This window comes from Cheilinus undulatus, linkage group 8 (assembly GCF_018320785.1).
Source record: "Cheilinus undulatus linkage group 8, ASM1832078v1, whole genome shotgun sequence".
Classification (NCBI taxonomy): Eukaryota; Metazoa; Chordata; class Actinopteri; order Labriformes; family Labridae; genus Cheilinus; species Cheilinus undulatus.
In genome coordinates, this window is record NC_054872.1 from 36,606,985 (window position 1) to 36,631,787 (window position 24,803).

General features: G+C 39.0%; 1 protein-coding gene across 1 annotated transcript in view; it reads left to right on the plus strand.

Moving 5' to 3' along the window:
* The first annotated feature begins 18,538 nt into the window (after positions 1-18,538).
* The window catches only part of LOC121513893 (glutamate receptor ionotropic, kainate 3), a 173,561-nt gene continuing 167,296 nt past the window's right edge, over positions 18,539-24,803 (plus strand). Inside the window, exon 1 of the mRNA XM_041793912.1 lies at positions 18,539-18,807. Coding sequence (XP_041649846.1) covers positions 18,693-18,807 — 115 coding nt within the window. The 5' untranslated portion in view covers positions 18,539-18,692. The remainder of the gene's footprint in view (positions 18,808-24,803) is intronic.

Consider the following 24,803-nt stretch of genomic DNA (forward strand, 5'->3'; position numbering starts at 1 on the left):
ATAGTGTCTCTCAGGTGCATTTTCACTGTTCGTACTGTTTGAATTAAGTATAGCTTTAACAAAGAGGTACTGGCATCTTTACACTGATATGAATATGAGGGGTCATGCAATGATTTTCCAGGACATGAGTTTATGAGATTTCCAAATCACTTCATTCTTTTTTATCTAATGGTAAGTGGTCATGGACTTGAACTTGTATTGCTCTATTCTAGTCATCAGACTGCAGGTCACACCTAAGGCCGCCCATTAGGGGGTATAAAGGGGAGAGCTTTCTGGGGCCCAGCCAAGCTGGAGACCCATGGGGGTCAGCAAAATGTTGGTCCATTGTAAAGTAAAGCTGTTATAACCATATTTTATTTTTAAGCTGAATAATAACCACTCTTATCAAAGTAACAAAAAAGTGTAGATGTATTTTATTTATATATGCTCTGGAACAATAGAGCCTTCTCCAAAATGTAAACTCCTTTTCTTAAAATAGAATGACCTCTTTAGTGGTAATGTGAACACTGTGTATGGGCGCACTGTAAACCGTTAGGAAAGTAATGTCAGACTTCAGAGTTAAGCCACAAGGGAAACTTAGACAACTTTGATGTAAAGGAATAATTTTGAAAAGAGAAAAAAAGTATGAAATGAGGCAAAAAGCAGCAAAAGCTGCAAAATGGCTTAAAAGTGTCTAAAATAAGTTGCAAACATGGGTGAAAAAGCAGCAACAATGGGGGAAAAGTGTCAAGAATGGACAAAAATGAATAAAAACCAGCAAAAATTGTATTAAAAGTGGCAAAAGAAGTGGTAAATCTGGGCAAAAACCATCAACAATTATTTGAAAATAACAAAGGAAGAGGCAAATAAGGGCAAAAAACAAACTAAATAGGTAGAAAGTGGCAACAAAGGTAAAATAAATACATAAATAATTGCAACAAGTGGTCAACAGTGGCTTAAATGGCATATAAGGGCAAACACTAGCAATGATGGGTTAAAAAGTGGTGAAATGGCAAAAATGAGTGAAACCTGAAAAAAATGAATGTATGGTGGCAAAAATGGTAAAAAGTGGCTAAGAAGTGTTGGAGAAAGACATAAAGCAGCAATTAGTAGCTAAAAATGGCAAAATGAAGTGGCAAATATAGTCAAAAAGCAGCAACAACTGGTTAAAAATGGCAAAAAAAAAAAAAAGGCCAAAAAGCAGCAACAATTGGTTAACTGTGGTGTAAAATGAAAAGCAGCAAAAATGGGTTAAACTTGGCAAAAAGAAGGGCCAGAAATTGGTTGAAAAGTGGTAAATTGGCAAAAATGAGTGAAAAACCAGAAAAAAAATTGAGTGGAAGGTGGTGAAGCACTGGAAAATAAAGGCAAAAAGTAGCAATAATTTGTAAATGTGGTTAAAGAAGCGGCAACAAAGGTAAAAAAGCACAATACGAGCTCAAACAGGGCATACAAGGGCATTAAACAGCAAATATGACTGAAAAGTGTAAAAAAAAGTTTCAAATAAAAAGCAGCAAAAATAGTAAAAAATTACTAGTGTCAGATAAAGACAAAAGCAGTAAAAACATTTTTAAAAATGGCAAAAAAAGTATCGAATGAGGGCAAAGAGCAGCAACAATTAATTAGAAGTGGAAACAAGAAGTGGCAAATAAGGGCAAAAAGAAGCAACAAGTGGCTAAAAGAAATGACGGGTAAGGAGAAAAAAAGGCAGTAACAAGTGCTCAAACATGGCATTTAAAGGGTATAAAACAGCAACGATTACATAAACGTGGCAAAAAAGTATCAAGGGTAAAGAGCAGTAATAACGCTAGGAAGTGGCTAAGAAGTGGCAGATAAAGAAAAAAAGCAGCAAAAATTAAAAATGGCAAAAGAAGTGGCAAATGAGGGCAAAAAGCAGCAGCAGTTGGTGAAAAACAGCAACAAAACTCAAAAAGCAGCAACAACTGGTTAACCAGGTGTCAAATGTAAAGTAGCAACAATGGGGTGGAAGTGGCAGAAATGGGTTAAAAAGTGTTATGACTAAAGAACTTCAACATAGAGCTGTACACACTTTCCCAAAATAAAAGAAAAGTTTGCCAGGATGCTAACATCAGTGCTACTAAGCCAGCACATTTGCATTGTCTTCATCAATAAATCACAACTTGGGAGGGCCCTTTCTCTGTGGGCAGTTCCTGGTCACACCGGTCATGCCCATTTACTTCACATTCATGGACTGATGGCAGAGTTTGCTATGGAGAATTGGTCATCAGTGTGAGCTAATCCCATCCATACACATACATACACATTTACGTGCCAATGACACAGCAGTGTGAGCAAACTTTGCTAAGTGTCTTGCCCAAGGACAAATCGACATGTGACTACAGGAGCTGATGATCAAACCCACGACCTTTTAAATGCAAGACAGACAACTCTATCTGAGCCACAGTCCCTCAGTAGGCGGAGCAGCACCTCAACTTTTTTAAATTTGGGGTTGTACTCACTTGCACATACGACCATGACACATTGAAAATCACTTAAATCATCGTTCTTCTCCATTTGGATATTCGGTTTATACAGCAGATCATCTTGACCATGTTTAAATGCATTGGTTGCTTCCATGTGATTGGCTGATCAGATAGTGTTAATGAGTACTTATAAAACTATACCTAATAAAGTGATCAGTACATAGTTGAATAACAGTTAAATAATGGCTGTACAGAGGACACAAAAATCTAACTGGAGCAAAAAGCTCATTGTTATTCTGACTAAATTACACGGTGGTTTTTCTTGTTCAAAATCTGACAAGCTTCAAATAGATATTAATGAAGAGCCCACTTGAGTATAATCATATATAAAAAAATATTTTTTCCCTTAACTTGCATTTCCTGCCAGCACCTGTGCATTCATCAGTTCCATTTTATGATGCAGCTGATTTTTTAATGGGCCATTGATTTGGCAGACACAAATGAAAACAAGGCAGAAATGCATTCTAAAGCATTCATAATGCAGTTTTGAAGCCATGAAGCTTGTCTGGGTTAGATGCTGCATATAATTAATTCCTCATTGTTTGTGTTAGACAGGGTCATCGGGGTTAATTGAGTCTTACTTCAAAATTCTGGCTAAGAGCCATACGTGTGGTCCTTACTGTATATTCAGTTTAATTAATATAAAAGGAGGAAGCAGCCAGCCTTGCCAAGTCTAATGATGGGCTAACGCTGTGTAAACAACAACAAAGGCTGGCCTTGTTCAACTGCCTGTGCAGTTTTAGCTGACATAGCTTCTAATCGTGCTGTGGCTGTCACCACTGCTCTCTTTCCGTCTCTGATAGATCGACTACTACAGTGAACTGAGTGGAGGGTGGAGATAACCTCTGAAACAAAGCCGTGTGACCATAATGACTGCTGCTGGAGTTATAAGGCATGTGATGATGCCGGCCTTACTTTAAGGAACTAAATGAACACACTGGAGATGTAAACACACTCAAAAGATGTTGCCCTGATGGCTCTTCTGTGGTTGGAAAAAACAAAACAAAACAAAAAACATAATAATGTTTTTACACATGTTCATACAAATTTCAAGCCTTCTTATTTTGCATTCAGTGCTGTTCAAATCTTTAAGTCACCCTCTCATGGGCAATCAGCATGATAGAGAAACACATCCAGGGGCCTCATTTATAAAACATTGCGTAGGATCCATACTGAAAGTGTGCCAAAAAATAATCTCTGCCATCCAAAACAGCTGGCGTTATTGTGGTGAGGGATGGCTGCGATATCCCAAACTAAGGACAGAATTTAACTGTATTTTATCATACCCAAAAGGGGCTTTAGACAGAAAATGTAAAATTATATATTGTTAATCATATCAAACACATACCTGTCAGTTAATTCCCGCTGGAAGGAGCTGGTTCCCAGAAACCCCAGAGTGGTCAGCACCTGTATATGCACTGGGATGGCACGGTTCCAGCGGGTGGTTCTGTCTAACACTGGGCCCAGTTCAGCACATAGATCCAAGAGCACTACTCTAGGGAATCTAAATCGGCACGTTAGCCAGTCATCATCATGGGCCAGGAAATCTTCGTGGTCCCTGAAGACTCTCTCCATCCTGATCCTACCATTTGCGTGATCTTCCAGCAGTGCCAGCCCATCCATTGAGCAGCATTACGCACGAGTGTCACCGCACTATTTGTATGCTTACTCAGCAATTAGACTGATTGTTACACACCTTGTCACAATTAATACTAATCAATCAGTGCTATCGCCGTTCTATATCATTTGAAGATGAAGGTATGATATATGAACATTGTGCATACAGTAGTAAGTCTGATGGCTCACTAAAGGAACACATCTATAACACTGCAGACTTGGGTGTTTATGATTACGCGGGTCTTTAAGTCTGATATGTGATGACATTAAATGTATGAGATGAAACTGGCGTCAATTCACCACCTCACCATCTGCGCCGCAAGTTTCCCCCCGTCTCCAAAATATTTGTGGAGGATCAAAGTTGACGTAACGATGTGCACATTCTCCCGCCATGTTTGTTTTTATAAATCATAACCTTTGTGTGAAAATGGTGTACACCACTTTCAAGCCCTGTTTTGTGCGTAAGCAAGCTTTATAAATGAGGCCCCAGATCCTTATGAAATTAGTTATATCACATTCTCACCACATATATTTAAAGAAACAGAGCAGATTTATTTTACCAGCAGAAGAGCAGATCTTCTCTGATTCCAGATTTTTAAATGATGCATTTTTCCTCTAACACTGTCTCTGCTGAGACAACAAATGCATTTGAAGACATTGCTGCTGCAGCTGCAGGAAACTCTACAATGCATTTTCATCATTTTGGGTAATTTGAAAAAGAAATCGATTACCTGATTAGTCCAGAACATAATCAGCAGATTTTGTAATTATGAAAATAATTATTGCTTGGAGGCTGGTACTGAGTGCCTATTTTTTTTTTTTTTTTTTTTTTTTTTTTGCAAATTAATCATCTTCAGCATATTTATAAAAATGGATGTGTTTGCTGCTTACACTCTTCTCCTTTATCTTTTTTATAATTGTATATTTAGTATTTATTCTAAGTAGACTTGTTTTTTGTGAATTTTGCATATCTAGCTTCTTTTATCACTGGTGCTCGAGTAAAAAAAAGAAAAGCTTGATTTGCTGAGGGAAAAAGAATATGCAAAGTCACTACTCATAACTTCTATATGTCTACAAAATAAGAAAAGAAAGAAAACCCAGGGAAGAAGAAATAGCAGGTTAATACTAACTATCTTGCCTTGATCAAATATGACTGTCTTTTAACTTACAGGACCAGAACACTGACTGACAGCTTACAGTGATCCTGATATGACATAGTGAAATCCTTAAAGCCTGCCTGGCCCTCTGGTTTTTATCAGTACCTGCCTTAGTTTAGGATCTGTTACAGCTGCCCTTAAACATACTGTGGTATAAAAGACTCATCTTGACCCCTCAGTGTTATCTGATTTTAAAGTCGTTTCCCATTTGCCCTTTCTCTCTAAGGTTTTAGAAAAGGTTGTTTTGGTACAATTACAGTCCTTTCTGGTAAACAACTGTTCTTAAGACATTCTAGAATGGGTTTTGGTCTCATCATAGCACTGAGTCCGCATTGTTAAAGGTTTACAATGATATTGCTCTGTCTGTTGAGGCCAAATACAATGCTGTCTTAAGGCCGGCTCAGACTACACGAATTCAGCTAGATTTAAGCCCGACTGCAACGTCGCAGCCCATCGTCAAAACTCGGGCCTGATTTAGAGAGTCGGGAACAACTAACGGTCCTGTAGTGCGACACAATTAACGACGCACCCAAGACGCCCCACGACCACGATTCAACGAGACTAGCATGTCAGAATTTTTCTCACATCATCGTCTAGTTTGACACCCTGACCCGACATCAACGACGTGAATCCTGACGTCTACCAACAGGAGAGCATTTGCTCCTTATTTTTGCATCATCATTTACGAGATTTACCACTTTGATCCCTTTTATTCCCTAAAACTAATGTGTAAATTTTACTTTATTTCATTTACGTTATCACATGCATACCTTAAGTTCTATCTGAAGGAGAGTGAGTCCATATTGTCCTCCTCTTGAGACATCCATAACTGTTCTCCATTATCCAATCCATAATTGTGTCTTATTTTCCTTTTTTATGAGCAAAAGACTGCTACAATCACTTAGCGCTTCTGTTGTAGAGTGACTGACACTCTTTGACCCGTCCCCGTCTACCTGTAAACTCACACTCAGTCGCAGCGACAATGGTGACATCAGCATGGCGAGCAGTCAGGATCACTCTTGTAGTGTGGCCATGTTGTCAGCCAAGATGGGACAAGATTTTTGTTGCATAGTCTTACATAGTGCTGTCGTGAATGACCAGAAAAATCGTGTAGTCTTTAGTGTTTCTGGGCCTTTGACACGGTAAACCACACAGTCCTCCTGTCATGCTTAAACCACTATGTTAGCATCCATGGCACTGCACTCAAGTGGTTTATTTTTCAATTTGAAGCTTTTCTGTAATGTTTGGTGACCTGTTCTTAACAGTTCTTCTCTCCTGTGGGGTCCCATGGGGGTCTATTCTTGGACCCATTCTTGTTCTGTTATATATGCTGCTACTCGGGTCAATTATAGCCATGCGTGGGTTTATCTATTCTAATTTCTGTTTTCATTGTTATGCGGATAATTTGCAAATCTATCCCCCAATGAAACCTAAAGATTTTGCTCAATTGTATTTCTGATATAAAGCAGTGGTTAGCCCCATATTTTCTTCATTTTAATAAAGAAAAAATTAAGAAATTAAGGTTCAGTCAGACTTTCAGAAATCTGAGTTTTGACGTTCTTCTAAAACTTGACAAACACATCGATAATGCAGTAAAGACACATTTTTATCAATTACATTTTCACACCAGATGCAAGCCTTTTTTTAACCATCATGATCTTGACATAGCTATCCATGCTTTAACAAGTTCCAGGCTGGATCACTGCAATGCACTTTATGTTGGCATAATTACTCCCAATCCTCAATCAGACGCCTTTAACTTTTACCCCGTCTTTTAACCAACACAACCAGACGAGACATTACTCCCATTCTCTCTTCCCTTCATCGGCTTCCAGTCCATTTTTCAATTGATTTTAAACTTTTAATGGTTGTTTAATGTAAAACTCTGAATGGCCTTGCTCCATCCTATCTAGCTGAAATTTTAACTATTCGTGAACATGTCAGAGCTTTGAGGTCATCCAACCAACTTTTGTTGGAAGTGCCCAGGTCCAAATGTAAACACTGGGGTGACCGAGCCTTTTTCACCTCTGCTCCCAGGCTCTGGAATAATCTCTGCTCTGGGATGCGTGCTATCTCTGACTTGGGCCTCTTCAAATCAAAATTTAAGACTCATTTATTCAGGATGGCTTTTAACACCTCGTAGTGTGGTGACTCATTTATCCTTTTGGTCTGTATTCATAAATGCTGTTATTTTTTATTTTTATGAATTTGTCTTGTGCTGTGTGTTTTAATTGCTATTTGATTTTTTTTTTGTAAAGCACTTCGGTCACCTGTGGAGTGTTTTAAAAGGCTTTATAAATAAAGCACATTTACATTTGCATTAAGTAACGTGCACAATAGCGATAGAGCACTTCAACAAAGAACTCTTTGTCCTTCACTTCCCAAACAGCAGCACATTCGTTAAAAGTGTCAGCACTTTTACTGAGTTTCATCCTGGTGGTGGCATAAAGGGAAGGATTCTCCTGTAGACATAAGGACACGTAAACATCATTGGGGTTATGTTCTGGCTCAGACTTTTCTGGTTTAGTGATTTAAATACTGTCCCAGGTGATGTGTAGGGTCAAAAGTGACAAAACTTAAGTATTAATTGCATGGGACAAATATCACCTGTGGACCTCTGATACTTTGTGAATTACCCCCTGGCGTCAGTGATTGGTGTGATGCATTCGCACAGGATAAGCAAAGTCTGTAATGTACTCCAATGTAAAGACAGTTCTGAAGGAAACCATAAAGGTCCTGAATGGTTGCAGAAAAAAAAACTCATGAATTTTAATTTCCAAAATTCATCCAAAAAAATAAGTCCCCTTTGCGTTCTGCAAGTGACTTTTCCTTCATTTGTCCCATACAAACTGTTCACCAGGTTTTCCAATAGACAACACACGCTTGAGTGTTTTTTGCCCTCTCTTTATATAAATATGCTCTAATACTGCTTAAAACTGAGGAAAAAAGAAAGTAGAGCCTGTATGTAGATAAAGCTAAAGCTAACAAAGCTACGTTAGATACGTAGACTACATAGCTACTAAGCTAATGTAATGTAGCTACATAAAGCTGACAAAAATACATTAGCTATGAAGGCAACATAGTTACGTAGCTACATCTAAAGCTAACAAAGCTATATAAGCTACATAGATAATGTAGCAACAAAGCTAACATAGCTGAGTCTAAGGATAATTTAATTGACTTCTGACCTTACTGTCTGTTTTATTTATGAAATGTCTGTAATGTTTACAATGTGGTTATGTCATGAATTTAACTGCCAGTCTTTGTTTATAAACAAAGTTGATTTAAAAAGAAATCTAAAAGTGGAAGCACGCTGTACCAGCAAATTACAGCACTCCCGCTCTGACAAAGATGTCTCACAGTAGTGGTCTGCAAGAGGGGGGGGGTCTGAGATGTGCAGTCTGCAGCTAGCCACCCTTTTGCAAAATTGGCCCTCCAACATGTTAAGTTAGCCATTTAACAAAAATGTCAGTGACTGTCAAATGAGCTGACTCAACTCGTAGATGCTCAAAGAAAATTTTGCAAAGTCTGGACTAAAAAAAAGTCATCTTAAAGTGTACAAAAGTCTTAATACTGTCTTTGTAAATACATCTTGTCTATTTTTTTTAAATTAAATGTTTAAATAAGCTCTTCAGACATGTATTAAGCCAAAACTAAACAAAGAAGCATTCACTAGTACTCACTCTAATGTTATTACTGGTTTTGTTAAAAGTCTGCAGTAAACATGGTCAAATTTTAAACCAGGGATGTTTGATAGCATTAGCAATACCCCATCCAGTGCTTCAGTTCCAAATAAGACATTATGGAAAATGCTGGTTTACACTTCATAATATGATTTGCAGGTATCTGATACTGACATTTCATGCTTTCAAAACTCTCCGTGTACAAATTGTGCACTACAAAGATTACTGCAGAGAATTTGAGGACGAGGGTAACATGTCCTTTTCACCATCCAGGCTGAGGTGGAACATACACTGTGACATCACACAGTACAAAAGGTCTGTTAAAGACCTAACTAGTTATTACTCTGATAAGTCTCATATTTTGGGTTACTTTTACCTCTGTGATAGTTTAATGAGGTCATACAAAGAAAATTACTTAGAGGACAAAACCACAGCAAAAAATTCCTAAAATGAAAGTAAAATCATACCTAAAACCACAGAAATACACAAATCCCACTCCTTAAAACTACTATGTAAATCCTCTGACCTCTTTTTCTGACTATGTCCTGATGACATCCTGAGTGGAGGTCAGGAACAGCGACATACTGTGCAGACAGGGTCGAGTATAATCACAGAGTTTTGTTGGAAAATGAATCACACGTTGATTGCACTCCATAGGTTCTCCAACAGAGATGTTCGAGTATGATTTTAATTACCCAGCATGCCTTGTTGACCTTAAAGCTTTGCTTGAACACCAAGGATCTAACAGTTGAGCCCTGAACGACTGTGGGTTTTGAATTGTTCTTTATTTGACAGCCTCATATAAAGATCTTTGTAACCATGACATTCATCGTAGAAGTGTCTACATGAAGTGAAATATAGAGGTGTTGATTTAAAGGTCATGAAAATGTGGCAGAGAATTTATTTTTTTACTATGCATTCTTCTCAATTTGTTGCCGGCATTCAGTCATTATTGATGAATGATGATTGGGGTGATAAGGACGATAACTCTAATAATTCAATTGATAAATCAGGCCGGCCAGGAATCTATTATAACTCCATGCCTTTCTCATCTATAACCAGTGGCTGAACCCCGCTAGCAGTCATTTCCCATCTCACAGACTGTCTGGATGACTGATCAGGCTTGTGATTGTCTAGCCGCTCCCAAACACACCATCGCCGCATACGTCAGCAGCAGCACATACATCTTGAGCAGTCTCTAACTCGGAGCTGGAGCTCTATAGAGCCCCAGTAAACGTTGCAATCAGCGGCAGAATTGGCCCAATTCCTCATAACCTTGTCTGCACGTGGCACCTCGCCTTGAATCATAAGAGTGTAAGGCCCAAGCAAGTGTTCAATCTGTCAGCAAAAGAAGCTATATTGCTCCAGTATAGCAGAAGAGGGTAAATCGACATTTAATTATCTGTGTCTGCCCACAGGAGCTGCATGGGTATTGTAGACGTGATGTAATAGAGTCGTCACAAAACCTGCCATGGCGGCGAATGTGGAAACCACAGATATATATATGACATAGTAGCTTGTTTTAGAAGGCACTATATGCTCTGACAGAGATACAGCCATCTGGGAGTGAAGCCAAAATATTAAGAGAACCTCTGCTGACTGGCTGAAGCTCATAAACTCTACCTCCTCCATGTAAACAGATAGGAGTCAAACTATCAAGTCAACACACGTTAACTACATTTTTGTCAAACTGAAATACTGTTGTTATAGTCATTGTAGTGATGAGTTATACCCAAGAGTCCATTTTTTTGGGGTGTTTGTTTGAATAAGGTATTAAGTGCTAAAAGAGCAGATGTAACATCATGAATATCAGATGTTTTGTTCTCAACTGGACTAGCAGAATCAGTAATCCTTGGGGGGAAAATGGTCCTGACAGTTGCTTGTATCCACAATTTAGCGGAAGAAATTTAGAGATTTCAATATGAATAAATCAAGAATCACTTAGAATCACAGAAACTAGCAATAATTGGGCTGAAATTCCTCTGCAGCAAGTAAAAGACTCATTGACAGTTATTGCAAAAGCTTGTTTGCAGTTGTTGCCGCCAAGGGTTGTGAAAGCAGTTTCACATAGTGCCAGGAAGGTTTAAACTAGACAGTCTGGCTGCAGACCCTAGATCTCAGACAATCCCTCTCGCAGAACTTTAATGTTTATTGTTTCAATTCTACTCTATCCATAAACAAAGTCTGGCAATTAAATTCATGAAATAACTGCACTGCAAACATTAAAGACCCTGTGAAGTGAAATCCAAAATTTGAGTCTTAACATTCTAGATATGTTGGAATAAGGTTGCTGTAAACATGTGAAAACACTGAACTCTGATTCTGAATTCTGGATTTAGACTGTAAGAAAGTTTTTCTACCTATCTCCTGGCTTGGAAAATTAATTTGGGCAGGGCCAATATGTGGGCTCATGATGTCACGAGCCCACGGTGGAAAATGACCCCGCCCCTCTAACACTATAATATAAAATCACCAAGCAGTTCATCTCAGTGCAGTCTGTTGTTAGCTGACGTCACTGCTTTTATTGAAAGTTAACAGTCATTTCAATGCTGTTTTTTTTGTTCACTTTGAGGTAAATTTTCCAAATCTATCAGCTGCAGCGCTCTATGGATCATTTCAAGCATCATAACAGAGATTTGAGCCGGAAAATGGACTTTGTCTCTTCTTCTGAGGTCAACAAAAGGTCAAGAGGTAGGCAGATGGTGTGAGTGCTGTCCTCCATTCAGATTGTAACATTTTTAAAACCTGGGAGGTTTCTATTTCTCCTGAGTGGGCGTGGCTTCATCTCATTAAACAGACACGCCCACACCATCAGATTTTACTGCCTCATTTTTCATGATATACAGATTTATTTTCACTTGACAGGGTCTTTAAAGACAAAGAAAAGCTTATGTATAGGCCTGTTTTTACAAGTAGATACACAAACATTGACTCGCTCTAGCTTTGTTTACAAAGCTATGATAGCTACATAGTTAACGTTAGTACTTCAGCCAATTTAGCTATTTCAGCTTTAGCAATGTAAGCTTAACCAAATGTAGCTAAAGTTAATGTAGCTATGTGAGGTACATAGATAACATAGCTCCAAAGTTTGTATTAGCGTTGGAGCTTTATTAGTATAGATATCCATGATTTTTGTGACCTTTAGCTACATTATGTATGTAGCTACATATTCTACATAGCTTACTCAGCTAATGGAGCGACAGCTACATTGGCTATCTTAAAATGTTTTCATTGAAGAAACACTTTTCCTGTAATTACACGGTTTACTCAGCTTTATTAAATGTTTTGTCATCAGATTTTGCATTTCAGGTTTTTAACTTTTGGTATCCTGACCCTTACCTTAACCCTTACCCTGACCTAACTGAAAGTTGAAACTTGATTCTAATTTTAAAGTTTTAGCATGTTTTTTTGTTTGTTTTTTTCCATTCTGACAATTGTGGCAATGCATAGGATAGATTTCACACTCATTTGGGAAAGTTCTCATGCAAAGTGTTTGGGAAGGGCAGGACTTTTTCAAAAGTTCTCAGAAGGTGATTGGTGAACATTCTGTCTATCACATTCATTACAGGCCAATTACACCAATTAGGCAAAGTGAGGTAGTATAGCCACTCAACTTTCCATAAATGTGAACATAGCACATTATGTCATTATCACGGTTTGTCATAGGGGTCTTTTGGCTTCAAATTGTATTATGGAAAGAGACTGGGATGCATTGTCCAAAGCATCATAGCTCTGTCTGACAAGTATTCTGAGACTCCCTGACAAAATTTGGTTCTGTCATTAGATCTTAAAACAGGAAGAAAGAAAAAGAATCATCGTAGGAGTACTTTACTGAGGCATATTTATTCTCAAACATCAAACTTCTGTGCCTTCAAACTTATTTTTTGTCTTTTTCTTTTCTTCCCAAAGATCAATACAGCTCTCTTGTAGTTTCAAAGGTTGACTCTGTGGCCTTTTGATGAAACAATCATCCTTTTCTTTTTTTAACAAAGCTAAAGCTTCTTACTCAAAATCAGTGAATCCCATCAAAAGATGTGAAAACGCATCTCATTTTAAAGCACAGAGATAGAGATGAGTTCCTATTGACCCACAGTTGAGGGGAGATGTTCGATCTTCAGCATTATGTGCAGCCTGGTGGCTGAGTTCTTTATGTTTCTCTTGAAGAGAAGAGCAAAATCGATGGTGAAAACGTTTCACATGATTCATTTTTAAGGCTCAATTGAGGCATGGCAATTTTTCCAAATAATTATGAACAATCTAGTATCTTGGATTGCACATCTTCTCCAACCAATCACTGGGTGTGTAAGCAAGCAGTGAAAGGCGACATGTGGAAATTGATTGTCTTCTTTCTCCTCTCTCACAGTCTTCAAAAAAAATAAACAAAATGTGCTGATCAATCCAGTCAACTAAGTACACCTCCTGTCAATGTCTCGGGCTTCACAAAGGAGGCTCGGAGCTTCTGGAGCCATTAGTTATGACCAAGTTGCCAGACGAGGCATTGATCGTCGGCCCAGTTGTAAATGCAACAGCAATCATTTCACAGAGAAAAGAATGGAGCTGACTGTGCTATCGTGAAAGGATGTGTGACCTGCTGAAATGGTGTGTACTTAGATGACTTCTTAATTTTCTCAAAGTAAAGATAGAGCTGCCTTCTCCCAACGGTGTTTGGTGTTGATACAGTAGACCTCAGTCTGATGTTATGCCACTTCTACATGTTCATTTGTCGTTTTTTTTTTTTTTTTTTTTGAGTACGCTTTGCATTTACACATCAGGGATAATTAGAGAAGGAAATGCTACAACCCCTAACAAAACCTGCTCTTTTTCAATCATAAATGAGGGTCATTATGTATTTCGGAAAAAAAAAAAATCTGTAATGCTAGCAATTAGCACGTTAAAGATAGAGTACAGTTTAGCGCAAACGTCATATCAGATGAATTATACAATCTATTTTAAATCTGTGAGGAAAGTTTCTGTTGATCTTGGTACCTCCTGTGAACAAAGCAGAACAATTGATAGCTTTGCAGATCTTTTCCTTTACATTTGTCAGCAGTTGTCCAGTTTACATCTAAACGTATTGCAAAATTCTCTGCAAAACTTTTTTTTTTAATTTTGCAAATGAAAAATCAAACTTCTGTGTGTTTTCATCCACAATCGTTGTGCAAGTATGAGTAGTAAAAGAGTTAAACCGTAGGTGGCACTGTGTTTGAAATAAAATAAAAATATCATTCAGAAAAAGGCTAAACACCTTGTTGCATTATGGGTCAAAGACTGGCCTATCTTGGAAGCTAGTGACAAGACAAACAAGATGAGGGAGAGTTTAACTACTGTTTCAAAACCTATGCGCTCTTTGAAGGGGGGTCTGACAGCAGACCACAGACCTCTTTTGAATTCAGCTTTATTCATAAAGTCTGACAGTCACATGTATTAAAAAACATGTTATAAACATAATAGACTAAGAAACATTTCAGAAATAAACAGAATGAAGGTCAGAGGTCTGATCAGATATGTAATTATTTATAAACCTGTTTTAGAAGTAGTTTCGTAAATGATGGCTCACTTTAGCTTTGTTACATTTCGCTAAAACTAATGAAGCAATGCTAGCTATTTAATTAATGTAATTACATAGGCCAGTCTACTTATATTAGCTTTAATTTTAGCAATGGGAGCTTTAGCAAATGTAGCTAAGTTAATTATGTTGCCTCTTTAGCCACATAGTTAATGTAGCTACAGTTGCCGAGTTAGCTTTAACTTGACCTTCATAGCTATTCAACATGAATAAATGGGTTTGTGATGTACAGACTTCAGCTAAATGTGGCTTATGTAGCTTTATTTGTTTTTGACTTTGCTGTGGATGACTTAGCTTTGCTGTGCTAGAGTGTTTTTTTTCCTGTAAACTGACTTTTTTACTCAGCTTTGAAATTAAATTTCACAGGTCAGGTTATTTTGAAAATTTTAGTGTGCATTACCATCCTGACACATGCAGCTTCTCACAGCAGTGGTCTACAAGAGTGGAAGTCTGAGAGGTGTGGTCTGCAGCCAGACTGTCTTCACTCATTGAAGAGTTAGCAACAGCCCTGTGTGCTTACCTTTGCATGTTAACTCAGAGATGTCAATGTTTATTCACGAAACATGTTTCCGCTGCAATTAGTTGCAGTTTAATTGACACAACTACAAGAGTACATGTACAAAATGACTCTTCAAAATCTTGTAATTTAGCACTGTAATGTGACAGCATTTACACTTTTCAGGTCAGGTTCAGTTCTAGATTAGTGGCTTACTCCGTGCAAGTAACTCAGTTAAGGTTAACAGCAAAGCTAAGAAACTGCTCTTGGTTATACTTTTACTTTGAAATTTGTACTGTATTATGATAAAGGTTTACCTCCTGTTCAGATCAAAAAATAATGATAAAAATAATAAAACAAGATTTTTATTTAAAAAAAAAAAATGGTGGTAGATTGAAAGTAACGCCACTAGCTTAACCACAGGAAAAAAAGGATATTTTACAGATGTAAAAATAAAATTTAAATAAACTAAAGAACACATTTAAACATGAAATTTTTGATACCATAATGTGTACCTAAAAGGACAAAAATAGCATGTAATTCATGTGATTTGAAAAACCTAACACATTAATGTATGGCCTTGACGTGTTCACATTTACAGTCCTGGTGTTTCCAGGTTTATGAATTGTGACCTTTGTGGAGATATGTTTCATTAATGTATAGCCTATTTGGCAAAGTGAAAATACACAAATCCACTCAAATAAACACATAAAGTCTTGATATTTAAAGAGTCAAATATATGTAAATAATGTCATTTTTTCAGATATATTTTGGGGCCTTTTATGACCTTTAATTGATAGGACAGCTTGAGAGAGATAGGGTTTATGGTGAGAGAATGAGTGGGGGATAACATGCATGAAACATGTTAGAAACCAACAAACGACCATTATAACTGAGCTAAACCAGCAAATCACATAACACATCTCCACTTAAATGGTGCACTTTACTCAATAAACACGTTTTGGAGTGTTCATTTTTCACTGATTAGAAAATGAGAGAAAAATAACACCTCTAATGCATCAAAGAGGTTTGATGATAATGAACATTTATGGCAAAATAGAGAGATCAGGCTGCAAAGACAGTCGAGGCTAACCACTGGTGTGGCTTTTCTGTGCTGGGGGACCCAAAGGGGGATTCACATATCACCTGCATTTTTGTAATGACTCTTATTGCCAAAAGGGGGAGGCAAAAGTTCTGCACTAACAGTCTGAGGTTAACTCCACCTTGACAGTTAAATAAAGCACTACTTCTGCATAAAATGCATCAGTAAGGAAAAGCTTACACTTAATTGAATTTTACAAAACAATTAAAACCATGTTGCCAAATTTTTACCTCTCTGATGATGAAAACTCAGTTATGCCCATTCTTTTGCAGAAACAAGGCCCTGGAATGCAGAAATTGTTCCTGCACTTGGTGTAAAAAAGAATTCAACTTGTCAGACTACACATGCAAATTTATTTGCACAAAATTATTTTTTCTCCACTTCCTCCAAACACCAAAGAGCATGTCTGCCACTTTTTTAAAAGCAGGGCAAATTTGAACAAATAGCACTTGAGACTGAGACAGTACTTAACAGGAAGACAGGACTGATGTGTCCTTGATTTAATGCCAAGACTGGGAAACACAGACATGCATCCAGTTTTCTCCAACAGCTGTTAAAATGCTGAAATCACTCAGCCACGGTCCATCTTAACATGTCCTCTCTCTGTGTCACAGAAGGGGACTCCCATGCTCTGGGGTCTGACTCCCTCCACTCATCACCCTCAGGTGATTGAGAGCACAGACCTCCATCTCTCTATAGAGGGCACCCACAGACCCAGAATGTCTTGTTTGCTGGAGCTGTGTACATTTTGTATTTGAAAGAGCAGCGAGTCAATGAATCTCGATAATGCGAGAGCCGGGGCCACATAACTCACGTTGATAGTCCTTACATTGTGCCAAGAGGCGATAAATCTGCTCGGGGAGACATGAATATGCAGTGGCAGTCAGTCTGGCTTGTTCCTGCGTGCATGCCCCCTGATGCACCGTTTATTCCTCTCCCCCATTCCAAACAGAAAAATAAAACCAATGAGCCGCAGCACTATCTCATCAACACGGTTCTATTAAGCACAAAGGGATGTAGCAGGGCATTTTTTTCAATAAAAAATGAAAATCATTAATGTGAAATAGGCTGTTTTACTTGTTTGGGCCTATTAGGACTTTAAAAGCTGAATGTACCCTTTTCATATAGATAGATAGATAGATAGATAGATAGATAGATAGATAGATAGATAGATAGATAGATCTTTCATCTGTCCAAAGTGAATTCCAGCCCTTTGCTCAGAGGATTTAAATGCATCTGTTTAAGGCAAACTGCACAGAAATAAGCCCCATAAACAGGTAATTCAGTTGCTCCTCTCAGCCCGGCTTTCCCTCCTCCTCTGCAATGCTGAGAGAGACATGAGCAGCCCTCTCTCTGTGAGCTTGTATATGTAACCTGCAGCTTGTATTTGACGGCTCTTTGGAAGGCATGAAAAATGGACAGGCAGATAGGCAGCCAGCAGTTACGGGGCTTTAATGTACTCATTGACACAGACAGAATGTCTCAAATAACAGCGATAAGAAGCCTGCTTTGTCAATGGTCCTATCCCCAGCTGACACTTATTTCCCTCATGCAAATAATTCATCCCATTCACAGTCCTAGGCAGCCGGGGGGGGGGGGGGGGTTCCATCTCTCTTTGCTCAAGGCTAAGAGAGAGGAAAAAATGCTATTTCCATGCCAGTGCTGTAAATAAGAAATAAATCTGCATCTGTAACATCCCTGAGAATACAAAACCCTAAATCTCATTACATAAAATGTACACAGAGAGCAGGATGCACGTGTTTACAACTGGACATGCAGATAACAGGGTCATCTCTCGGATCCCCCTCACCTCCATAAAATACTTCTTGGACATAGTTGACAAGTATGCGTAACGACGCGTGCCTCTAGTGGCACCGTGGAGGGAAGGAGAGTCGTCAGACGCACACAGATGCGCGGCTTTCTGCTCTACCTTTCCATCCAGCACAAACTGGAAGATTTAGGAAATGAACACTGTGTAACAAAGAGGCTTTTTGAGCAGATTTGGACCTTCCTCAATAGCCAGCCTCGCGCCATCACCGCGCGCAACTGGAGAGGAGCGTCACGGAGCTTCTTCACAAAGTACCTCTGTGTTGCACGGACAGTTTTCCCTGACTGGAGTGACTAAACCGCGACGAGCATTCAGCACTCATCGCGTAACGCTTCTCTCTGCTTGTCTCGTATCGTTCGAGGCGACCCAAAGCTCCGCAGGCGCAGATCTCCTCCTCAGCAGCGGCGCGGGAGTCGGGCTCGGCTGTTGCCGTGGTGCTCGCCAGTAGACAGATAGCATCGGCGGAAGGAGGGGATACAGAGACTCCTGCAGGCTAATTGTAGCAGCCCGTGTTCGCAGGTGTATCACTGATCCGCCTGTAAGAGGACTAGGGGGCTTCATCCTGATCGAGCTGCTCTCGGACTTGTGAGTAAAAGAAAAAAAAAAACACACCACAGAGAGAGAATGTTGCATCAAGTACAATGAGCGCACATTTGTCGCAGACACCAAAATCCATTTATGCTCCGTCGAATTCAGTTTTGATGAGCAATTCTGAGTCGTCTTTGGAATTTTAAAAAGTGGATCCCGAGACTTTACAACCATGCGAAACACTTGGCTGTCTCCCCGGAGCGCGATTTGGGAATACTGGACCTCGCTGATTGCATGTCTCTTTTGGATTCAGTACTCTTACGGGATGCCGCATGTTATTCGAATAGGTAAGTTATCCACATGTACATTCACACACCAACATGCACGCACCTTTGTATTGTAACCTTGAAAGTTGCTTCTTATTCAGCGCGGGTCCTTATCCGGTTTTGGAGCGTAAATGAGCAGTCCTCTTTCATTTACCGTTTGCCTCTGTGGGCTCGTGCGTGGATTTTCATTTTTACTTAAACGAGGGGCAACCAGGGAGCAGTGCATTATTAAAAACGATTGCCTTTAAAATTGAAGATGCCTTCTCCACTCAGAGACCACTCAGTGAAATATTGTGGGTTAGTGTGACCTCTATGCACCCTGCTTTGTCCGTTTCATTTTCTGCAGCCAGCTTGTTGAGTTGCCAGACAAAAATCTCTCCTCCTTCTGGAAGGAAGTTTTACCTTATAAACGCAGCACATTCAACTAAGATCATCATCAAATACGATCAGAGAAACTTTTAGGCACCAAATCCAAAAGTTTCATCAATTCCGAGTGTATTTTCTCTCCCTTTTACGCACAAAAACAGTCTCAATCTGTTTTTCCTTCTGATCTTTCACACATTTGAGACAAAAAAAGAAGCAGCAGCAGCAGCAGGGTTTGTGCAGCGTTGTCACTTTTCCAATCACTCACTGCAGGAACAATGTGAGAATTGTCATTTGGAGGCTTGGCGATGTGATGAAACATTTTTGCGCCGCCAAGAGACAAGAACAGAATGGAGATCAATACGGTTTTTGTAACGAGGCAAATCGTTTTTGACATTTTGGCGGAGTGCCATGCAGGACAATTACTCAAAATGGCATTGGCCCACATTAACATAGCCACTACAAGAGCCGGAGTACAGCCAGGCAGGGAGAGGCAGGAGGAGAGCGTCTTAATGGCAAGAGAGCATTTATGTCTTGGAGGTATAAATAATGGGAGGTGAAAGTGGATGGATGTTGGAAAATTGCAGATTGTATATTCAAGGAGAAGTAAATGGCCTTTCTGTAGTAGTTGTCTCTGTTTGACGTGTCTGCAAATCACCAGCTCTGATTTTCTAATTCAGAATTCCAGTCAGGCTCAGTGGGTGGTCGTAGAAAAGCTACATTAATTCAAATTAAAGTCATTACATTTGATCAGGATGAAGGGGAATTATTCAGCTGGGTAACCTTGAATGTTCATGTCATGGCTTCTTTATGTTTAAAAGAGAGAATCAGGAGAAAGAGGCGGAATAAGTCAAAGACAGAAGATGTGCAGGGCCCTGGACGTCCCTGTGATTGACAGCCGCTCTCTGAGGAGCCATGACTCCTCTGACATTGCTGTGTATGGACTTTGGTGACGTCTTAAGGAACTGCATAAATCCTTAAAGCTCTCTTTCTACCCATCTGAACTGGAATCGTTTGGTCAAAAGGACGTCTTTCTTTTCTTTTCCGTCTTTCTTTCCATTTTTTTTTTACAGTGGCGGTAGCTCAGATGAAGACTTGAAATAGACCTGACAGGCTTTGTTTTTAAAAATGTCAAAGTGCTGAGACAAATTTACCTTGAAATGTGCTACAGTCACACCATTGCTTTTTTTAGAATCTATCATGGCTCGGCGTGCGGCGTGGGGAGCGGTTTGGTTTCCTTGTGTTGTTTTCTGAGGTTGGATTTTTTTGACAAGAGGAGATGAGGGACATGCTGGAGATGGATGCTGAATTTCCTTCAAATCCCCCTGAAAATCTTTATATATTCTCTTAAATCTGAACATGAATGTGCATAAAAAGCCCTGTTTGAAAGCAAACAAAACTTACAAAACAATATTCAACAGATTTGCACTAAAAATTCCACTCATTTTATTTCAAATATGTTCAAATGACTTGAAGATTTGCACACAAGTGTGTTTTTATTATTGCAGACATGAGTTAGTTCATATTTCAAGTCTGTTGATGCATTTAGGAATAAGCGCCTTTTAAGTGGGAGTGTAGCGCCTATTTCTGCCTCCATTTTTTTTGTAATCTACTGTGCAAGCGCACATGTCACCCCCCCTTTCTAAAACCAACAGAGGGCCCTCTTACAGTCCTCACACGGTGGCCGACGTCCACTGGTTCCCAACACAAACAAACCCAGTGAGGTGGGCGGCGGTGCTCGCTCCCTGCCTGTGCTGTGTCTTGCTCTCGGTTAGGTGGCCTGCGCGGCTCTTCCTCCAAGTACACCATCTGGGTAATGGTGGGCATCCAAGGTAGAGTTGTTGCCATTGATTTTAGTGCTTTTACAGTGCGTTGCTCCAAGTTGAGGCCAGATGGTCGCTCCATCTCATTCTGCAGCTTTTTTATTTGTTGGAGGGAAGAAAAAGCTCCTGTATTTGTCCTCTTACACACTGTGCTTCTCTTTAGTCTCCCTCTGCCTGCATTTTGTCTTTTTTTTTCCTTCCTTCCCCTGCTCTTCCTGACATGTTTTTGCAACCTCTCATCTCATCTAGAAAGCATCTCGGCTGATAATGCAATGTTGGTATAATAAAGAGGAAAGTGCTGGAGGATGTGGATAGGATTTTTCTCTCAGAAGATGGCAGTTTGTATGTTTGCCAACGTGGAAATAAGACACATTTTGAAGCAGATGCATAAAATAAAAGCTTTCTTTCCTGCAGGAGTATTCATTAAATTCCCTGTATGCATTGCTTTCTCCTCCATTAGATAGTCCAATAATTTGATCATGTGTATTTATAGCATGTTACATGTTGATAAAGCATGGATTAATGACAGATTATCATATATTGTCTCTTACATGAGCAGACTGATGAAACTAATTCATCATTTGTTGCCTCTTTTCCCTCTCACTGAGGTTATTCACTGCCTGACAGGGATTTATTGAATAATCAATTACTTTATCTACCTAATACTTAAAGCACTTAATCAGTGCCAGTTAATCAATCTCCCTCATGATTTCTTGTTGATTTCATTTCCTTACTTCTTGCTCTCCATCTAGCTCATGCATTTTCCCCATACATAATTTTGTGTAAAACAGCCCTGAACATTCAAAATGTAAGCTGACAAATGTGCACCACTTGAAGCTGCATGCAGTGTGACCGCTCATAAGCTTCCAGTGGGATAAAGCGGGTTCGTTGGTCACCACTTTCGGTTGAAGTCTGCAAACACAGAGCCACTTCAGAGGCTTGTCTTTATCCCCACACCACAGCAGCAGCAACAGCAGCAGCAGCAGAGAGAGCCACTAGGAAGTTTTCGTGTGATTAACTCTTCCAGCCAGCTATAGAGAGAGTGCATCCTCCACTTGCAAGATCCTCCTCACTATTTTTTCTTTGCAAATGTCTCATGTGAAATGACTCAGACATATTTCAAGAGACCGTGGCAAAAAAAGCTGTAATGGTACTTTGCAGCTCTACTTTTAACAAATTCAAACCCAAAAGGCTGCTTGTATTGAGAATTATCCACAAGAGGGACGGTATGGATAGAAAAAGAGGAGTGAAGAGGAGGACGGAGAGAATAAAAAAACTATGGTGGTGAAAAGGTACAATGAGGAGATGTTGCATCAAAAGTTGTATCAAATTAAGATGGCCATCAGTTGCTGAGTGCAAATGAATATTTCATTTTCATCTAAATTTAATCTCCCTGCAGACTGAGGGAGGAAGCAGGGAGAAGCCTGCTGGTGGAGGCTCGGGGTTGGGGAGTTGTCGTGGTGAATATGAACAAAGGCTGGTAGAGGTCACAGAAGAATTGGATACAGAGGGGGATGCTTCTTTGATGTGTAATTCCATTATCTGTTAGTGAACGCAGAGATTGAAAAGCAAGGAGGAATATAACAGTTGTTCTACCTACACTTACGCGCTCCTCCTCTGTCCACTTGTACAAACATGGAGCGAGAAATGAACTCCACAAGAAAAAAGCAAGGGTCTATTTCCTACACACACGTGGACGTGCACATTTTAAAGCCATTCTTTAACCACAATATTTTTCTAAAACATATGTCTGGTCTCACTGGGCCTCTTGTACACAATCCAATTCCATTCTCTCTGTCAGCACACTCACGGCTCGTCATTAGCTTCAATCTCGCTGATGAGAAACGGCAGATGTTCGTTTTGTTGAGCGGAGAGCCTCCGTCTCTGAACGTGCTGTCGTCTGAGCTCGCCTGTGATCCTGTGCAGACGCATTAGAAAGAAACATTCCACTTCCACAAACAAATGCGAGCTCCATGCCTGCTATGGTTTGTTTTTGTGCTCCAGCTCAGTGCCTGTTCTCTCGGTTTAGTCAGGAAATCCAGTAAAAATGTATCAAGCATACTGTCTGAGTCAGAGTGCATTAATTAAACAGCATGTTTACCTCTCAGATAAGGTGTAATAAATGTGCTCGTAATGTGCCTGATCACTAACAAGACTCAAGTGTGTCAAGAAAATTCAGGTACTTAGGTGGTTGTTCAGTCACACATAATAATGATCATCCAATAATCCAAGCCACCAGGGGCTAATAGAACGGATCTACCAACCAGTAAGATAATCCTGTGACACAGCAGGGCCCCCATCGAGCCCCAGCTAGCTTAGCCTAGCTGCTGCTAACACACCAGATGGTGTTTTCATATCTTACTACAAAGTGGGTGCTCGGCAGTGAAAGGTCTGCTGCAAGCATATGCTTCAGATTCGTATTGAAATAAATAAGGCGTGTGGTTCCTCATGGATACAAAATACCTTTTTATTCTGAAAGGACAAAGCTGGACTGATACGGTAAAGGTTTGCAGACAGCAATTCATGTTGTCATTTTTCTTTTTTAAGGGGGTAGGGCATTAAAAGGTCAGACTGTAAAAGAAACTACAGCTTCACATTTCTGCAGATAGATGTTTCATAAAGATAGGCTTTTTATAAGTAAAAGGATTGTTTGTGATAACTGTTGAAAATTCTTCATTTTCCCAGCACACCACAGTGTTAATTTTGGCAGCTATTTTAAGTTTAGTCTTAGTCCTAGTCTTTGGATCAAAATGTTCTTCAGCTGTAGACCTCATGTTCATACTTTTAGTCAAGTTTAAATCAACAAAAACGCATTTTAGTCCTGTTTAAGTCAATAAAAAGTGATGACATTAAAGTCTTTACTTTTAGGCGAAACATTTTTCTGTAAACTAATTTAAGTCGCTGAAATGTAAAATGAATACATATAAAACACTAATATTAAATTACTATCACTATTTGTATTAACCCATATAGGACACAAATTGGAATGCTTGGAAAATTAAAATTTAAGCCCTAGAATATTATTGGTGGACATCCCCATACTGTTTATTTTACTTTTGTGACTTTTTTTCATTATTATCGCAAACATCAATGTCAACAAAGTGACCATTTATGGTTGCTCACCCATTTATGATTTGAGAAAATCCATGAAGTGTTTGCATTTAAGATGCCAATAATGTAAAATAAACACATTGAGCGTATAATGAGTATTTACCTACACATTAAAAAATTATTTAAGTAGAAAATATTCATTTTACAAGGCATCTTGAGGTTGTCTTTAGATTCTGACCTCTTCTAGAGGCAAGACATGTCTAGCCTCAGGATACTGTATACGTGATGGAGATACCACCAGTTTTATCTTATAACTCCAACAGGCCTCCTATGATAAATACAAATATTGAACAAATAAATGGATTTTACCAGTGACTGTTACACAACTGACTAAAACCACACATATTTCACTATTTCTACGACTTATTTTCTTATTAATTCCTCCAGAAATTTTTAAAAATATCACAAATATTAAATGTCAAAATGATTTTTTGCAGAACAAAGGCTCAAAGTGAAAATAAAAACCACACAAGTATAATTAAACTGTTTAAATTATGTAAAAATGGCTTAAAATCACACCTGCTTTTTATATCAATACCTTGAAAATTTATATTAATTAGATAAACATACCACCGGTTCACTCTTCTTTTTTTTTACAAATCTGTGGCAACATCTAAATACACTATATCGTACGGTTATCATACTTTCTAATGAGTTATTTGTTAAGAAAAATAGCCTTAGTGTGGTTGCTAGATGAGTTGGCCATATGTTTTAACACAT